Source organism: Dysidea avara, chromosome 11, assembly GCF_963678975.1.
Source record: "Dysidea avara chromosome 11, odDysAvar1.4, whole genome shotgun sequence".
NCBI lineage: Eukaryota > Metazoa > Porifera > Demospongiae > Dictyoceratida > Dysideidae > Dysidea > Dysidea avara.
Window position 1 is genome coordinate 27,124,399 of NC_089282.1, and position 20,366 is coordinate 27,144,764.

Genomic DNA, 20,366 nt, shown 5'->3' on the forward strand with positions numbered 1-20,366 from the left:
ATCAAGCCCGTAGCCTTAGCCATTATCAAGTTACACTTGCCTGAAAGCATAAGACAGGCAATAGAAAATTCCATCGACTAAACAATCTATTGAAGGCACTTTTTGGCTGCCAAGGTGTCAATGTTATTGTGAAGCTGGTTTTAGGATGATTATTTTGGTCAGAAAATCCCAAATCTCCATGATCCCTAATATACACTACTACCGTACTGTGTGATAACCTGCTAACAAGTCTTGTCTTTTACTTTAGTTTGTCAATGTGGGTATATGGACAGACACAATGTTCCAAATCCAATTTTGGTTTAATTTAAAAAGTTTTGAAGCAACTCCAATATTTCACCCAAAAAATTTATTATTCTGGTATGTTGTACTCTGTAGGAATGCTATATTATATTCCTCACAATACAACGAACTGTTCACTTTCAAGTATTGATGCAGAGGAATACCTAGGATGTTAGGGTGGTTGTAGCACATTGTCTAGGTGTCTTATGGCCTAGGGTTACCATCAATTTTTGTCCATACTACAAAACTAAGGATGTTACCCTTCAAATGTGACCGGGCCTGCGAAAATAGGGGATGTGGGCACAAACTGCACCCTATCACGTAACAAGTCATATCTCAGTACTACAATGGAACATTTTCATTCTGTCACTTGTAGTATACAGCCAACTAAATCATACAGTATGATAGTACTGTATGGTAGGGACCACAAAGGAGTAGGTGTGGCCCACGAAATAACATCACCCAAAAAGCAGCCTCAGGTTTCCCTGATGACGATGAGGCAGTATTGGTTAGGTAAAACTAAGTCCAAACAAGCTTTCAGATCGACCCGAAATGCTTCAACAAGCTGTTACGGAATTTTTTTATAAAAAAAAATATTTAACAGAATTTTCTTGATACCTTCAGACAAGCATAACTCGATAACGGTTAAGGCTACGGGCTTGATTTTTGCACTGTTCAACGTCATTTCAGCCCAAGAGGTGCCTTTTGGCATACCACAGTACATACAATGCATTCTTCATGGACTTACCAGTGTCCTCCTTTGTGTTTCATTCATCTTTGCTGACAGCGAAAAGTGTCGATTTGGCAGTAGCATATGATGGCTAATTCCCTTAGTAATGGAAATTGTCTGTATTTTTTTGTAGTGGCTATTTTGATAGCAGGGGTGCTTTACAAACAGTTCTTGGTTTGTACTGCTGTGTAACGTGTCGAACATAGTCAACAACGAAGCGTAATAGATACTTCACTTTTCAGACAATAACTGATGTAACTGGGGCGCGTGGCACCAGTTCTTTCTTTTGGTATGCGTGGATTGCAGAGATGCTTTTCAAACAGTTCTTGATTCGTAATGCTGTGTAACGGGTTGAACATAACTGACAACAAAGTGTAATGGATACTTCACTTTTCAAACAATAATTGATTTAGCTGGGGCGCAACACCATTTCAAATACGGTATGCGTGGGTTTGCCGGTCATAATAATTGTGACCATCTCAGTAAAAACCTGTATTGTTTGCACAAACATGTGTATTGAGAAAATCGAAATTTTAAAATAATTCGTAAAATTATGCATGCTACAAAAAAAACTACGCAGTTTTTATCTGGCCAGTACTCGAAGAAGGAAGACTCAAATCAATTAAAACTATATACCATCTTATTCACCTATTCATGGAGAGTTTGAAAATCTTTGTTTCATTTCTCTAGCTCAAACGGTATGCATGTCATGTGCGTTTGTTTAGGATGCGGTAAACGTAAACAGAATTGTCATCCAAACCGCCTTCATATTCATATGCGCAAGTATCTACAGGGCTAATACTATGTGCTGACCCAGTTTACAGCCAAATTGCAATGTTGTAGACTAATCCAAATGGAAGTTATGGCTGTAAATGTAAGCACCTGTAGTTTATTTTCAGTATAGTTGCTGTACAAATCAATTATCTTGCTCTTCCTACTGTCTAGTGCTATAATTCCAAAACTACACACCACAGAAGGCTGAAACTTTGGTGGTCTATTCCTTGGACACTGCAGATATTGCTGAGTGAATAAAGAAAAAAATTTTTAATTGTGCAAACAAGTTGGGTTTTTGCTTAGACAGTCACAATTATATTTTACAAAAAAAAGTTTGCCAAACAAGTACACAGAAAAATTTGGAATTTTCAACTAGGGACCATAGCACATCGATAAAAGTACTGAAACAAGCTGGAGTAGTGCATGATATTAAATCACAGTAAAACAATAAGAAGTGTTATATCCCTACTGTGCTCAAGATACCATAATGGAAATGCACAGTAGGGATATAACACTTCTTATTGTTTTACTGTGATTTAATATCGTGCACTACTCCAGCTTGTTTCAGTACTTTTTATCAATGTGCTATGTTCCCTACTTTAGTTAATTTTTCTGTGTATTTGTGTTTAATAAGTGCTGAAAATTACATGGTCACATGATAACCACATGGTCACGTGATAACCACATAAAAAGTTATATGAGTCATGAAAGTTTGAAAAGGTAGGCAAATTTCATTGTGCCCACATGCCTTATTTTCGCAGGTCCCAGTCACAAATTGTAACTATCCGATTACTATTAATCTAAACCTGTCCTATAACGTTACACTCAGGACCGGAGGAGGGAAAATTGAGTTGGTCGGGCCATTTTTATATGTTGAAATTGCTACTATATACATGGTGCTACCATTGAGAGAGGAGTTGCTGCACAGTGCATGAAGCATGCTATGCGAAGTGCAAAGCACAAGCATTCTGTGGGGGTCTGGAGGCATGCCCCCACAGGAAATTTTTGAAAATTAGACACGCAGATATGCAATTTTAGTGATATTTCACTGCTAGCTAAATATGCTCAAGCCTATCAGTTGCTCCTCAGATTTTCTATACTATGTATAATAGGTAGGTCAAATTGTAGACCTGACATACAGGTAGGGACACAGCATTAAACTTGCTATATGGCTCAGTGTACAGTCAGTAGAAGTTCAAGGGGGGTCTGGTGGTGCAACCTCCAGGAGCTGCAGGCTTTTTTGCAATTTATAGGTTTGGAAATGTCTTAAAATTGATGTTAAATATTAAAGTAAAACTAGCTAGGAACTTCCCAAATTTCACAGGGAACCCATGCAGCATGGCCCCCTACTAGAATACCCTATAATTAAATTGTTTATGACTAGGCACTAGCTAGCTGTATACAGTGAATTCACACGGCTACTGTATAATAAAAAGGCTATACAGCTACAGTATATTATACTGGTTTGTATGCAATGAAGTGAACGGATCATCACATAAATATACTGGTGGACAGTCACGAGATCAATCACTATTTGAAAATGGTGCGATGTGGGATGAGACTGAGAGTTTGCTCAGTATCTCGACAGGACGAGTGGGTAGTTGAAGAGGAGTGAATTCTCTCATCCAGATGGCCACCGTAAATGTATGGGTGTACAGCTTCCTGGCCTGGAATGAGGCACCTAGTTTGTCATTGCCAGCCCTTTGCCCAGTAAGAGAAGCCAAGAGTGACAAGCCAAGAAATGCTAATGATTAAGATTGAATTGTGATATAAGGGTGCTGGTTTAGAATCAAAGAAAGCACCTGCCATACACGTGATAAATGCCAACTGTCAGCACACGTCATACGTATAACCCACAATCATTTCTGTACAAAACTATACAAATGCTATACTGTACTGTAAGGTAATTGGAAGTACTGTACTTGTAGATTTGTGGTTTAGTTAGGCTGAGAAACTAGGTAACTACTCGTGCCATGCATTTTCAATAACATCTGTAAAATGTACGTGTAGATATGATCGTCCAGAGATTGCATGAGAGTAATATAGTTCAAGCTGGTCAGCTAGTTGGTCAAGCTCCAGATTATTGGCCCGGCTCAAGCCTAACCAACCGGACCGTCTCCTCCGGCCTTGACACTGTAAACATGCATAACACTTAGTCTTTTTTTCACCCAAGTCATTACAGTATAACTGATTATTCACTTTGCACATCATCTTACATGGCAGGTTTACTAATATCAGGAGTTTTGATTATTTAATAGCTATGGTGTAATGTGGTGTTATGTATTATTATGGTGTAATGTGGTGTTATATATTGTACTAGGAGTATGGTGGATTACTATTTTTCATGCCATAAAGTGCTGATATCTCCTGTTGTGATCACATTGATCAGGAAAATTCACAAACACAATATTATTATTTTATGTAATAATAAACTAACCTTATCATCCATTTCACTTCCCTTGTGTAATTGTTGTTTAGCTGTTTGAGGAGGCACTAGAAGCTCAAGAAATGAACCACAAGTTACGGCTGATGGAGAGAGATCTGGAGATACAACGATCACTAGTCATGGAGTACGAGAGTGAAATTGATCAGCTTAATGTAGAGAAGAACAATCTAAGTTAGCAGTCACGAGTTTGTAATTGTTCACTATTATTTTCCAACAGTCCTTGGTTTAGCTGAGAGGGATGAACAGCTGCACAAACTACAAGACAAGTGTGAGGAGTTGGATCACATGATCGGGATAAGATTGCAACTGGAGCAGGCTGAGCAGACCATTAGGACGTAAGCCATTGTTGACATATTGTTATGGTAAATGATGCTGCTTCTAATAGTTTAGAACAGCAGCTGGAGACTTCCCAGAGGGATGAAAGTGATAGAAGTGAACTGCAGAGGAAAGTCAATGGTCTCAGTGAAGAGGTTGAGACAGTCAAACAAGTAAGAATTCGAATTGGCTGTCAAACTGCCTTGAGCTATCACAATAATGGGTTCATTATAGGGGATCACCCAGTATTTGCAAAAATTCTAATAGAACGCACACCTAATAAATATTACCTTAAAAAGCATTATACAGTACGATAGTACTGTATAGTAGGGACCACAAAGGTGTGGGAGTGGCCCATGAAAAAACATCACCCAAAAACCAGCCTCACTTTTTCCAGATGACAGTGAGTTAGTATTGGTTAGGTAAAACTAAGCCCAAACAAGCCTTCAGATTGACCTGAAATGCTTTCAACAAGTTGCTACAAATTTAAATATATATATATAAATAGCAGATTTTCTACTGGCTAACTGAGTAACTGACAGACAAATGTAACTCGATAACAGCTAAGGCTACGGGCTTGATATTTTCACTGTTCGACATCGCTTTGGCCCTAGAAGTGCTTGTTGGCATACCGCAGTACGTACAGTGCATTCTTCATGGACTTACCAGTGCCCTCCTATGTGTACCATTCATCTTTTCTGACAGCGAAAAGTGTCGTTTTGGCGGTAGCACATGATGGTTTCCCTTCGTAATGGGATCGTCCGTATTTGTCATAGTGGCTAAGAGGTGTTTTTCGAACAGTTCTTAATTCGTACTGCTGTGTAACAGGTTGAGCATACGTAGCTGACAACGAAGCGTAATGGATACTTCACTTTTCAGAGTGCGCGGCGCCATTACAGATGCGGTATGCGTGGGTTCACAAGTCATAATAATTATTTACAGAAAAGTTAACAAACAGTACACAAAAAAATAATTTCCAACTAGAGTAGGGACCATAGCACATCGATAAAGAGTACTGAAACAAGCTGGAGTAGTGCACGATATTAAATTACAGTAAAACAATAAGAAGTGTTACAAGTGCTCAAGATACCATAGCAGAAATGCACAGTAGGGATATAACACTTCTTATTATTTTACTGTGATTTAATATCATGCACTACTCCAACTTGTTTCAGTACTTTTTATCGATGTGCTATGGTCCCTACTCTAGTTGAAAATTCCATACTTGTTCTTAACTCAAAAAAACCACACCCCAAACTGAGCTGTTTCTATGCCATAAAAGATTGTGCTCAGGGTCAGGTTTATTGTTTGTGCAGACCTCAAGAAGAGTACGACTCACAAGAGTTATACTCACTACAATTCAGTTGCAAAACAGACAAAAGGAGGGTGTGTCACTGGTTATACAGTGGCCCCTCCATTATCTGGCCATCGATTATCTGAACTTTCTGTTATCCGAACTGTGGAAGTGACTGTATTTTAACTGAGTTCTGTATATATTCATTTATCCAAACCTTTCCGTAGGCATTAATAGTGACCTAGTGAGATCTGGCTAGCTAGGCTGGGCCATTCAAGGTTAGACAGCATTTCAGTGACACTGACATGGTGACACTGGCATGGTGACATTGGCATGGTGACATTGGCATGGTTGTTAGTTGCAAACCTCACTGCTTATCTTGGAGCATTTTCAATAGTTGAGCATTTTCAATGGTATTTTTGTGTGGGGTAACCAGACTGTGTGGCTGTGAATAGGTTTAACAAAAGTTTTGTAGCAATTACTTTTGATTTGGAAGGGACTCTTTCACTCAAGGTATGTTTTAAAAAGCAATTATTGGCGTTTTTAATAATTTGTTTGATTTGCTCTGACCAGGATAAACTTTTATTGATAGTCACACCTAACCACTTAGCTTGTCTTACTATGCAGAGTATATTGACCTAATAATTAGGGTGTAAGAAATTTTGTAAGATAAATTTACCATCCAGCTGCCCACTGCTCCAGAGTGTTAAAGTCCTGTTGTAATCTGTGACAGTCATCTTGCAAATGGATTGTAGTACGTGAACTAAAACTGAATAAATGCAATTCTTAGAAAATGGTATGCATAATATGCTTTGACCTTTGGAGGATAATGAGGTTTTAAAATCCACACATCAATAACACATCTTGGTCCGTATATAGCTACTCAAATGTATATTAACATCCCTAACACCCCTGTTATGTTGGCTGTGCTTACCCAAACCCGGGTGCATGATTGGCTTAGTTTGGGAAACATTGGGCAGCCCAGAACGTGGCTAAGTGAAGTGCCTGACCAATTTAGTACACGTCTTCTGCGTTACACTTGTCATCTTATGAATGTAACGAACATCATGGTCAATCTACCTGGCCAAGCAGCTTCACTGCACACTTTTAGTTCTGGTTACCAGGTGTATGCATGGGTGGGTGTTTATGTTTTCGGCACAATATCTTGATTTCTCCCCAATGATGAAGGATACTACTTGTCTCTAATAATTTCACCAGTGCAACATGTGGTATGCGTACTGTACTAATAAACGGTGTATGGTGCATGTGACCTATTGTCCCCCACTACCCCTATGTCTTATAATATTCTGTTAACTTTTATTTACTGAGTAAAATAACAATTTTACAACATTTTCTTGTTGTGACATAATTTATGAGTGGCAAATCTACACATACCACATCAAAGGATAGAATGGTGCAGGCCTGTCAATCACAACATTCTGCAGCTGTGTTCTACCCATTATGTGTGTCTGCAACTAATCCTATCATTACGGATTAGTGTAACTAACCGTGTATCCTGACTATCAACTATTGAAAAGTGAAGTGGCCATTCTGTTCATTTTCAGCCATGTTTTATCCTGTAACATGTATACAGCATTACAAACAAAGAACAGTACAAGAAGCATCCCCCAGCAATCAATCCACTGACTGGCAGTTCTTGTGATAGCCAGCACTAAAGTCATCACACCATAATCAACACCTACGCAGTCTAAACCTTATAGTCCAGATAACTGGACCTAAACATACGTGCCTTGCACAAAGTGCTGTAACTTTTGAAGTGTCTGTCCTATGGCTAGAAATTTTCATCATTCTACTTGTGATGTAACAAGGGTTAAATGATAACTAGGATTTTACTAATGCTAAACGGTGAAACCATGTAAGTAACTTTTCAGTAAGGAACACGCAAACCTTTTACGTACCTTTATGAAACCATAACTTGATGGTTGTTGCCCCTGACAAGTACCATTTGCATTGCCATTTAACCTCTATTAGGCCATATATGACTCTTGTGATTAAACCCACAATTGAAAGTAAAAGAATTTTGAGACACGGAAGCATGAGAACAAGTTGTTGTTCATTGCTTTGTAACAGGCAAGCTACTGTAGTTAAGTGTCCATTTAAATCTCTTAAGTACTCCAGTATTACTTTTGAGCAATGTGTAGTTTTAGGCTATAAGAATAAAGTTACTTTGCCATGTAACTTTTTTTTTGAAAGTCTGATAAAAGGTTGATGAAACATGTTAAATTGACTTTAATTAGAAAGTTCTCTTTCCCATTGGTAAGTAAAGGTAGGGTGATGTTGCTGTCATCTAACTCTAGATGGTATGGCGGTATTCCTAAAGTATAGTAACAGCTCATTAAAATGCCTTCTCCTATGATATGTACCAGTTATATCACCAGGGGCAGTTTTAGGGGGGGGGTTCTGGGATTTCCAGAAACCCCCTCTGAAATAGTGCGCTCCCCTATGATTCGTCTGGGTGATAAAAATTACAAAGAGTTATACATACTGTATTATATTATGGCTTTTTTATCGGAAAAACTTCATACTTCTGCCTCTGAAATCACAGCATTCAAAACCACGTAGTGACCTTTTTTGTTTGTTTGTTTGTTTTGTTTTTTTTGGTCTTCAATTTGCAGGTAGGCTGAAGTTGCAATTCCAGAGAATCTGAAACGCCCACTGAAAATTTCTAGATCCACGCCTGATCACCTACACCTGTAGCTCTAGCCAAAGCATTATTTGTATATACACTCCGTGATCTGCATGACTGTTGTATTAGGGTGACTGTTGTATTGGGGTGACTGTTGTATTAGGGTGACTGTTGTATTAGGGTGACTGTTGTATTAGAACATCTCAATCTAGCCACTGATCATAGCAACACTAAGGAGATGGTCACAGTACTTCTATTCTGACCAGTATAAGTACAGCTGACATGTTGTACTGATCAACTACACTGTAAATCATTAAGGGGAGTGGTCACCGTCCTGAGTGTTAAGGATGTGTAGTCACCATACTCAGAATTTTGACCATCAATGGTGCAGCTTTGCACTTTCTCTTGTACTCTTCAAGCAGTTCTGTGCCTCTAAAGAAAGTGTTAATATCCTTGATATGGTATCCATAGGTGTAGAAGGTCTTGGAGCCACAAAAGGCAAATGTCATGCATTTGTAGTCCGGTAGATTTAAGGTTGGACCCGGAAAAAATTCAAAGAAAGCTGATTTTGGTATCATTAGAAAGCAAATTTTTCATAGAATAACATATCCAAAATCCTCTAAAATTCACCTTGGGGAAAAATTTTTATGGCCAATTTAGTATTGAGGCATATGTGACTGGATTCGGGAAAGTGGATCTTCCACACATATCCATTTTACCAACTTTGACAACTCATAACTTCAGATTGGAAAATGGTATTGACTTGAAATTTGATCAGTAGTGAGCACCAGCATCACTTATTAGGTGGAGAAAATTTCAGATTGATTTTATTTATTTATTAATGCTTTACAGCACAAGTGCTGAAGGTCTGTTGGGACACCTGGTCCTACAGCATGCTCAAAGACTCAGCTGTGTTTGAAAAGTTGGAGAATGGAGAAAAAATCCATGACTGGACCTAGGTGGCCGATGATATTCACGTTGTACACTAAGTTGTGGAAATGCATTTGGTAGACCTATTTTTGCAAATCTGGTCATTTGTGGCTAACAAAAATGCATATTATCCTTAAAATATTTTCTCATAAGAAATTCATTGCAATCAATATTAGCTGTATGAAATAAGAATAAGACTGGTTATAGAAATAAAAAAGGTGCCTATCATGTAAGTTCTGAACAAATATATTTGTCACGATTATTGTAAACAGTTTCCTCAGCACTTCTGCAATTCTCTCCCCTTCAACTGCCACATGCTGCAACATACTTTAATCCATGATTACGCTGAGAGCATAATGTTGCTACCACATGGATTTGCAGTAGAAAGCTTGAATTTATATTGTACAAAATTAAGTTAAGACGTCTGGTGCTAGTCCCATGTCTGTTATCATACAGCCTCGATCCTTCTAGTTTCCAGCTCCATTATGGTAATGGATCAAGTTAGTCATTAAGTTCCTTCTAATGAATAACTTGAAGATGCACGTACAAGTTGTGAAGTGTGTTGTTCTTGTAATCATTTGCACATCATTTTCTTCTTGATTAGGCCAACTTTACCCTGTTCAAATGTTGCAGATGTTGTATCACAGCCACTCCATGCAGGCATGTGAAAAGAGAAGATGTAATTATGACGTTACAATAAGACCCATGTGCCCAATAATGTCATCAATTTTCCTAACCTCTGAAAGAATATATATATACTTGCTATGCTCTGGTGCACCATGCATGAGGACAAGAACATCGGTGTCATCAGCTACAACACACTTTACTTCCTTCAATTGCAAATTGAAGTGCACATTGAACAATCAGTGTGTCAGTATCCAAATTACTCTGATGCACAACCTGGCCATCATCTCTCAGATATTGGACAATCAATTGATGTTTGCTCTTTTCATTTGCAAGAAAACTTCCTGGCTTTTGTATGCTTCCATAGATTCACTTGACTGAATATCTGCACCTGCACATACCATAACATACCTGGGGATGCTGACAGCCCTACACACTGATTGCACACATGGAGATTCTGACATACTGATGGTCCAATGCACACTTCAATTTTATAAATTGAAAAAAAAAAGGAAGTAGAGTGAATGTTGTAGCTGATGACAACAATGAAGTTCTTGTGTTACTGGTGCACGCTGGAAGCAGAACATGACAAGTATGTATCTCTTTTCATTCAGAGGTTGTAAAACATTTGAAGATTTGGAAAAATGATGACATTATTGGGCACATATGTAAGTCCTCTTTTCACATGCCTGGGGTGGCTGTGATACAATGTCCGCAACATTTGAATAGGTTAAGTCGGCCTAATCAGCAATCAAATGATGTGCAAATGATTGAAAAGTTAATGATGGATTGTATAATGCAACAATTGCACATGTTGAAAAAGTTGGAGTTTGATGGGAATCAGTCTGATTCATTGAGGAGTCTCAGGTATACAAAACAAAGTACTTGGAAATGGCATCAGAAAGTTATTACACATGTGAGCTGTGAAAGTGTGCTGACCCTTGCAGTTGGATGGAGTTTTCAGGATCAATGGTTTTAGCTGATGCAAGAAGTTATTCATTGGAGGGAACTTAATATGGGGCTGGAAACTAGAAGGATTAAGGCTGCAATCGATGATGATAGACATGGGACCAGTCCCATAGATCATATATATTAATTTTGTACAATATAAATTCCAGCTTTCCACTGCAAATCCATGTGGTAGTAATATTATGCTCTTGTTGCAAACATGGATTATTAGTGTGTTGCAAAATCATGATTTTTGGATGAGAGATAGTTGCAGAAGTGCTAAGGAAACTGTTTCTTATGAAAACATAATTTAAGGATACACATTAATTTTTTGTTTGTCACAAATGACCAGATTTGCAAAAATGGGTTTGCAAATGCATCCGATTGAGAAACCACAACTTAGTGTTCAAGTTGAATATCAATCTGAAATTTTCTCCACCTAATAAGTGATGCTGGTGCTCACTACTGATCAAATTTCAAGTCAATACCATTTTCTAATCTGAAGTTATAAGTTGTCAAAGTTGGTATAAATGGATATGTGTGGAAGATCCACTTTCCTGAATCCAGTCACATGTGCCTCAATACCAAATTGGCCATAACAAATTTTCCCCAAGGTGGATTTTGGAGGATTTTGGATATGTTATTCTATGAAAAATTTGCTTTCTAATGATACCAAAATCAGCTTTCTTTGAATTTTTTCCGGGTTCACCCCTTTTTTCAGTTATATCTACCGGACTATTGTTATTATACTGGGGTTTACGTGACATCACTGGCAGGCCATGTGTTGTGTAGTTTAGTTTCTATCCTTGTGACTGCATGGTCATCATGCCAAAAAATCAGTTTATTTTTGGATATTTTTTTTTTTTGCTTGCTTGCTTGCTTTTAATGTAGGACTTTTTTTTAAAAGTCAAGACTTTCTGTAAAGTCACATATGGGTTCTTAGAGGGAAAGTTTTGGCGGGTATCTTTAGTATTGGGGGATCCCTACTATACAGTAATATTGTACTGTATGAAAAAAAGTGTTTATAGAAAATCTATTTGAAAGTGCCACTAAATAGTATGTGAGGTAGTTAAATTTGAAAGAGGTTTACCTGCATAATTTTCGTCCTGAATTTTGATCTCTTTATTTTGTACCATAAGGCAACTTGTGAGCTTAGTGAGTTTACTACCTCTCTTTGTGTCTGTTTGATTAGGCAAGGAATGTACTACAAGTTAAACTACTCAAGAGCCAACATCAGGTGAAGGAGTTAGAGTTTGAAGTGTCCAATCATCAAGCACAATCTTCTCGCAACCTAAAACGATACAATGACACTTTACAGAAAGTTGAGGGAATGAGTAGAGAGATTAATGAACTACGAGACAGTATGGAACAGCAGAAGCAGAGTGCAGCGATAGTTGCAGAGGAGAATCTTCAACTAAAACATAATAATGGTCGGCAGAGAGAAGAATTGACTCTATTTCAAGAGCAGTACACTGCAGCCATGTGTAGTGTTGGCAGTAAGGAACAAGAAGTTGAACGGCTTCAGGTCAAGCTGGAGGAAACACAGAGGAGCTTGTCTGGTGAAGTCAATGCTGGTAGGCAACAAATAGAAGTGTTACAGGATCAGGTGACCACCCTTACTGAGAGAGTGAAGCAACTAATGGCTGACAGTGAAGAGCAACTGAAAGAGTTTGACAGGAAAGAACACTCCTTATCTGCTGAGTTGTGTTCAGCTAAGCAGCTGGTAAGTTCCAACATGTAACATATCTACACACATATACAGTATTATACCTGTTGACAATGCTATGATTGAATAACTTCTTTAATTTTCTATTGTAATAGTCAAACATCCACACATAGTATCATGTGCATACATTAGCCAATGGTAAATGTATTGCTAGTTACCTGTACTGCATGTTGTGTAATATTTCTGTGGGCAACTTTAAGGCTAGAACTACCGTAACAACAAGAGTTCAAAATATACAAAGAAAGTATTATGAACTCTTGGTAGCAAGCTAAACTGCAATGGTTTAAAAGTGGGTGTGGCACATGAAGATCGGTTGAGAGGAGACAAACATCGATTGCACAAGATGAATAAGCAGCTGCAATAAAGATAACATTTATTCTTTGGTGGGCTATGAGTGCATTACGAGGCTTCAAAGGATAGTTTTATGATTCGAAGTTTACTTAACTTTCAAACCCATGAAACATTCAAAGCTTCATCCCAGCTCTATTAAACAGCATGTTACCCTGTGATTAATGATCGAGTAGAATAACATAGATCATGTGATTAATGATCGAGTAGAATAACATAGATCATGTGATTAATGATTTGAGTAGAATAACATAGATCATGTGATTAATGATTTGAGTAGAATAACATAGATCATGTGATTAATGATCGAGTAGAATAACATAGATCATGTGATTAATGATCGAGTAGAATAACATAGATCATGTACTGAAAAGTTTGGTGGGAGGAAACTTTGGTGCCAAATTTCTGCATGGGATTTTGGCAAGGAAAAGTTTGGTGAATTTATTAGTATCAGATTTTTATTAGACAAACAATTTGGTGGAATTTGGCAAAACACCACTTACTCGCCAAATTCACCAGCTTTCCAGGTGTTCGATATTTTAGTAATTTTCTTTATATTGCCATTAATGGTTGCTGTGTTTAGTCTGAATCTGCCACTAAACTAAGTGAAAACATGATAGCTAGAGTTCTGGCACTGCCAAGCGGATCCCTGAAGGCGTAGCAACACTTCACTGCTTTTAAGAGTGAGCTGGAGTTCATCTTTGGTCCTTACTACGCTTTCCTTGTACAATAACTGTTGAATACTAGGTTGAATAACATGAAAAACTGATTTTAAAAACCGTTGTCGCATGTGCATTTGAATTTCCATTTTGCATAAATGAACAATTACTGAAATATCCATGTTAAATATCTGTTATTATACACAATCATTAATCACGGGGTAATACAGTGTTTGAGGTTACTATCAATGGTATCATAACATGCTGTAAACAGTAGTACCACAATTAATCCTCTAACCACCAGGCTTTCCGGTAAAACATACCATGGACAAAAAATGGGGCTGTATTAGCCAACCTGTATGGATATAATTTTCATGCAATAAATTATTCCACAAGGGATCCATTTACCCAAGTAACCGGGACCCTGTGGGCGTGAGGATTTTAGGATAAACGCACTGCATTATTAAATGCACAAACAAGCTGTAGCGAAGTCGAAATTGTAGTCAGCGCATAAGTTATTAGATCGATCTGCCATATGGTGGTTATGACGGTTAGAGGGTTAAAATATACAACAAATAAACAAGCTGGTCACTTGGGGAGGTGGTAGGATCAGGAATATATCATTAACTTTGTACAGCTTATTGAAGAGTTATTACATATATACAAAGGCTGACAGGTCTACTACGTGTATGTTCTTTATAAAATTTTTGCAATATTGTTTCTGCTTAATAACTTACCTACAGTTGTAAGCTCATATTCCATTTGTCTTAAACCTGTCATGATGATTGTATTGTGTTTGTAGGTGACATCAGGGGAAGCCAAAATTGCCATTTTGACAAGTGAAAGAGACGAAGTGTCACTATTAGTTGCTAAGCAACAGGCCTCCTTGGATTCATACAAACAGACAGTAAATGAATTAGAACAACAACTTACCGTTACCAAAGAAACAAATGACCAAGAAATTGCAGAACTCACAGAACGTTTGTGTGTAGCAGAAACTGACCTAAGTGTCACCAGAGACCAGCTGCAGGGTGAGCTAAACAAGCAAGTACATGAAGCGGAGACATATTGTGACAAAGTTGCTTTGCTAGAAGAGAAGCTAGAATTATTGCAGGCAGAATATACCGAGGCTGAGGAGTGGCATCGCAAAGAACAAGAGCAACATGTGACAGAAGTGACCAGGTTGAGTAACAATTGTCAGAGGCAAACTGCTGAAGTAGCAAAGCAACTTGACCAAGTCACTAGCAAGTGTGAAATGGCAAAGAATAAACTAATTGATCAGCATCGTCTAGAGTGTGAAGAATTGTGCAACAAGTTGTCAGTTACAGATACCAGATGTGCAAGTCTTCAGAATGTCATTGATGAGAAGAACAAAGAGTTTAGTGACATTTCCAATCAACTCCAACAGTTACAGGTAGCTAAAGAAGCCATCTCACAGGAGGTAACACAAGCCCAACTTGTTGCTAGCCAACAGGAACAACAACTCAAAGGTCAGGTCAAGATGTTGTCTGCTGAAGTGGAACAATTACGTGGTAGAGAAATGGCAACAGTTTCAGAGTACCAAGCTTACCGGAATGTGATGCTGCAGAAAGAAGCTAGTTTACTACAAGAAATGGAAGACTTGAAACAAGCTAATTGTTTAGTTGAACAAAAACTGAAAGACACAATTGAAAACTGTCACAGTGAAGTCACTGTACTAGAACATAAACTACAAACAGAATACAGTGAGGCTGAAGAGTGGCGTTGCAAACAAGAGCAACACTTGACAAAAGTGACCAATGATTATCAGAGGCAAACTGCTGAAGTGGCAAAGCAACTTGAGCAAGTTACTAGCGAGTGTGAAACAACAAAGAATAAACTAATTAAACAACATCGAGAGTGTGAAGAACTGTGCCAGAAATTAACAGCTAAAGAAGATGAAAACAATAATCTTCAAAATACTTATGCTAAGAGGAACGAAGAGTTTTCTGATATTTCCAATCAACTCCAGCAGCTACAGGAAGCAAAGGAAGTCATCTCACAGGAGGTAATACGAGCCCAACTTGTTACTAGCCAACAGGAACAACAATTCAAAGGTCAGGTCAAGGTGTTGTCTGCTGAAATGGAACAATTACGTGGTAGAGAAATGGCAACAGTTTCAGAGTACCAAGCTTACCGAAATGTGATGCTGCAGAAAGAAGCAAGTTTACTACAAGAAATGGAAGAGCTGAAGCGAGCTAATTGTTTAGTTGAACAGAAATTGAAAGACACAATTGAAAACTGTCACAGCGAAGTCACTGTACTAGAACAGAAGCTACAAACAGAATATACCGAGGTTGAAGAGTGGCGCCACAAACAACAAGAGCAACATTTGACAGAAGTGACCAGGTTGAGTAATGATTATCACAGGCAAACTGCTGAAGTAACACGGCAACTTGAGCAAGTCACTAGCGAATGTGAAACAACAAAGAATAAACTAATTGAACAACACCATCGAGAGTGTGAAGAATTGCGCCAGAAATTAACAGCTAAAGAAGATGAAAATATTAGTCTCCAAAATGCTTATGCTAAGAGGAACGAAGAGTTTTTTGATACTTCCAATCAACTCCAACAGCTACAGGAAGCAAAGGAAGTCATCTCACAGGAGTTAACACAAGCCCAACTTGTTGCTAGCCAACAGGAACAGCTACTCAAAAGTCAGGTCAAGGTGTTATCTGCTGAAGTGGAACAATTACGTGGTAGAGAAATGGCAACAGTTTCAGAGTACCAAGCTTACCAGAATGTGATGCTGCAGAAAGAAGCTAGTTTACTACAAGAAATGGAAGACTTGAAACAAGCTAATTGTTTAGTTGAACAGAAACTGAAAGACACAATTGAAAACTGTCACAGCAAAGTTACTGTACTAGAACAGAAGCTAGCATCATTACAGATCGAATATACGAAGGCTGAGGATAGTCATCGCAAACAACAAGAGCAACATGTGACAGAAGTGACCAAGTTGAGTAATGATTATCAGAGGCAAACTGCTGAAGTGGCAAGGCAACTTGAGCAAGTCACTAGCGAGTGTGAAACAACAAAGAATAAACTAATTGATCAGCATCAACTAGAGTGTGAAGAATTATGCAACAAGTTGTCAGTTACAGATGCCAGATGTGCAAGTCTTCAGAATGTCATTGATGAAAAGGACAAAAAGTTTAGTGACATTTCCAATCAGTTTCAACAGTTAGAGAAGACAAAGGAAGCAATCTCACAGGAGTTAACACAAACCCAACTTGTTGCTAGCCAACAGGAGCAACAACTGAGGAGTCAGGTTGAGATGTTGTCTGCCAAGATGGAGCAGTTAACTGCAGAATATAAAAGTTTTCAAAACATGGTGTTGGAGAAAGAAGCTAGTTTGCTCCAAGAGATTGAAAATCTGAAGCTATCTAATTGTTTGTGTGACCAGAAACTAAAGGAAAATGTCAACATTAGTACCAGTTTGGAAGAGAAGCTGAAGAAGTCTCACATGACCATCACTGATTTGGAGAGTTGCTTGCAGAGGGTGAGAGATGAGCACCAAGTGACAGTTACATCATATCAGGAAACCATTGACAAGGAAGTGTCTAACAACAAGGATATGGAAGTGAAGACCAAACAGTTAGAGGATGAACTGAATCAAGTGAAACAAGACTCTCTGAAATTGTCTCAAGATCTAGAGCAAACACAGTCATGTCTTGTAAAGAAGGAAGCTGAAGTAGCAGAGAAATTGTCCATGTGGCAGGAACAAACTGACCAATTGATGGAGACTAACCAACTGACTGTACGTAGGCTAGAAGATGATAACTGTAAGCTTCAACAGAAGCTGTCTTCACAAAAACTAGCAATCCAAGAGATATCCAGTCAGTTAACAAGCACCAAGCATGAGCATCGTGAAGTTGTGAACTTGCTAGAGCAGAAGACTAAAGAGTTCCTTCACCTTCAGACAGATTACCAAGTTTACAGGAAGAACGCCAGTACACTAGCAGAGCAGAAGGAAGCCAAGATCGGAGAATTACAATCTCAGTTAGATGATAACAAGCAGCAAAGTGATTTGCAGTTGCAGGCTCTGACAAGAGAGAATGAGGAGCTCGTAAAATCAGTGGATAGGCTGTGCTCTCAGCAGAGTTTGATGAACAGCCAAATGGAGCAAGAATGTGTTAGAAAATTCAACGGTTTAGAGCTGGAAAAACAGGCCACAATGGAACAGATTGCTAAACTACAAGTAGAGATGACCTCTCTACTCAATGAGCTTGAAGGACTTAAGTGTGCACAGAAAGAGACAAATGATTGTCTAGATGTGGAAAGAGATAAGAATAATGTCTTGGAGAAAGAACTGCAACAACTAAAAGTGATGAACAAGGCTTTTGAGAAGGAGAATGCTCGTATCAATAGATTACTAGCACAGCAGAAATATGGACCAAATAACAGTAAACTGATGGTGGACACTGAACAAGCTCATCTTCAGCAGCTACACTCTGAGATGGATCAAACAGTAGTAGCTCATGTGATACCATCATCACCACATGAAGGTAGTGGTCGGTTGGAAGAGTTGATGGCTCGCAATTCTCTAATCCCACCTCACCTCAAGTCCTGTTATCCAATTGAGCTGCAACTACAGTGTGGTACACCGAGATCTTCTGAACAAAAACTAAAGAGAAATGTGGAGAAAAGCAGTTGCTTTGATGTGTCCCCTCCTAGCAAGCGACCTATCAACAGCCGTAAACAGCAAAAATCACAAGATTCACCAGATAGTGTACAACGACGACTCAGTGCTCCACCCACACCGACCTCCCGGCAGCCATCAGTCAGTACTAGAATGAGATCAAAACTTCAGTTAAGGTCATATTTGAATGAGGAGCAGGATGAGAACAGAGCTCCAAACAGAGTCAGTGATGCTTTTGAGATCAGTTTGACTGCAGGTGACAAGTCAGTAAAGTCACAAGCTAAAATGGAGGAGAGGAGAGCTAAAGTGTTTCAGCGAATGACAGCATCCAGAAAACCAACTGCAACACAACAAGTCCAGCAATCAACTATAGTAACTAACAAGCCATTGTGTACAAGAAACACTTCCAAGAAATGATAAGTGTTTTACTAGTATTTACTTGTAATGAGTTATGGAGTGTCATTTTTTTTTTTTCATTTGAATAATCAACGTCTTGATTGTAAATTGTTTGACAGTTATAAATTTGCTCTTAAAAATTATACTCTCTGTTCAGCAAAGATAAAGGCCAATGTATAGTTTGCATACTTATGTATTCCCAATTCTTTTATTTTTGGGACTGCCACACAAACACCAATGACTTAACACTGATGCTACAATAATTGTGTTGTTGGTACTTACTAACTGATCATTAGAAAATGGTATGCATAAAACCCTTTGATCTTTAAGAGATAATGAGGACATTAAAATCCCTAAGAGACTTCTGGAGAGGTTCTCAAAGATTCTCATGGTAGGTCTTGAACTACACTTGTACACCATCATACTCTACTAGTCTTGTGTTCTGAGTCACAGAAAGGAGTTTGTTGTTTAAATATCATAGCTGAGTCTATAATATATAGCCCAGGATCCTAAAGACAAATGCAGGCTGACCAGACAGTTTTGTATTGTTCCTTTCCTTATCTTAGTATTAGAGTGGCTAGTTATACTATTGGTAGTAAAGTAGGTGGATTGACATCACTCCTTCACAATCATGACCACAATTAGGTCTACTCATAATTAATGAACTGCTCCAGTCATCAAACGTAGAAACGCGAATCTTTAAACAGATTATGTGCAAGTAGCGCTTACTCTGAAACGGCGGGATAGTTTCCAGCTGCTTATTCATTGTTAGGAACTAAAAGGTTGAGAGCAAGTTGAAGTTGTTAGAATAGCTCGTAGCTAACTAGTCAGTACAAAGGCAAAACACTAAGTCATATTTGTAGTAAGGCTTCAGTACCAGTTTGGCTTGCTATGAACTCGAGTCTTGACAGCTGCTCTTAGTCTAACAGAACTTCAAGTATTTTACTAAAAGTAAGATTTCTGAGAGCTTATAGTCTAGTGAAAATGCCTGTTACTGGTTAATAGCTACTGAGAAGTCGAAGCAGTATCTTCTCAGTAGACTAGGTCTATTAGTCCCTGGCATAGCTGGTGTACATGTGTTACTGGTTGCAATTGAATACACAACAACTAGTTTGTTATCTAGTTAGTTAGTGTAGCTTAGTAATCAGTTAGTTTACTGACCTGTTAGCTAGTTTGTGTATTAGGTAGGATATTATGTTGTTGGTTGGTCTTGTTGTTAACCTGCAGCTGGAGCAGCCATAAAGCTGGTGAGTGATAGATTATGCTGTCTAAACTCAGAGGTGGAGAGTATTAGGGCAACAGTTTAGGGGGTTTAGAATAAATTGTTAGTATATTCTTACATACTATAAAAAAAAACAGACATTCTGTAAACTGGAAAGTTACAAAATTGTTAAATTGTAGGATTTTCTTGTAAATTCTTAATATCCGGAGTCAGCACATTAAATGATGCTAGTAAGTAATCTGCAAGTATTTAAATGGCTGACCTCCTAACTGTAGCTAACTGACCAGTTAGCTATGGCTGGAGTTGATGTAGTGTTGCTAAACTGCAGCAGCCAGCTAGTGTGTGGTCCATTCTGCTCTACTCCATCT

General features: G+C 38.3%; 1 protein-coding gene across 1 annotated transcript in view; it reads left to right on the plus strand.

Annotated features, from left to right (window-relative positions):
• The window catches only part of LOC136238091 (early endosome antigen 1-like), a 20,549-nt gene extending 1,630 nt beyond the window's left edge, over positions 1-18,919 (plus strand). The window contains exons 7-11 of the mRNA XM_066028419.1: positions 4,262-4,400; positions 4,447-4,564; positions 4,615-4,717; positions 12,180-12,710; positions 14,523-18,919. Of these exons, the coding sequence (XP_065884491.1) occupies positions 4,262-4,400; positions 4,447-4,564; positions 4,615-4,717; positions 12,180-12,710; positions 14,523-18,797 (5,166 nt within the window). The 3' untranslated portion in view covers positions 18,798-18,919. The remainder of the gene's footprint in view (positions 1-4,261; positions 4,401-4,446; positions 4,565-4,614; positions 4,718-12,179; positions 12,711-14,522) is intronic.
• The last annotated feature ends 1,447 nt before the right edge of the window (positions 18,920-20,366 follow it).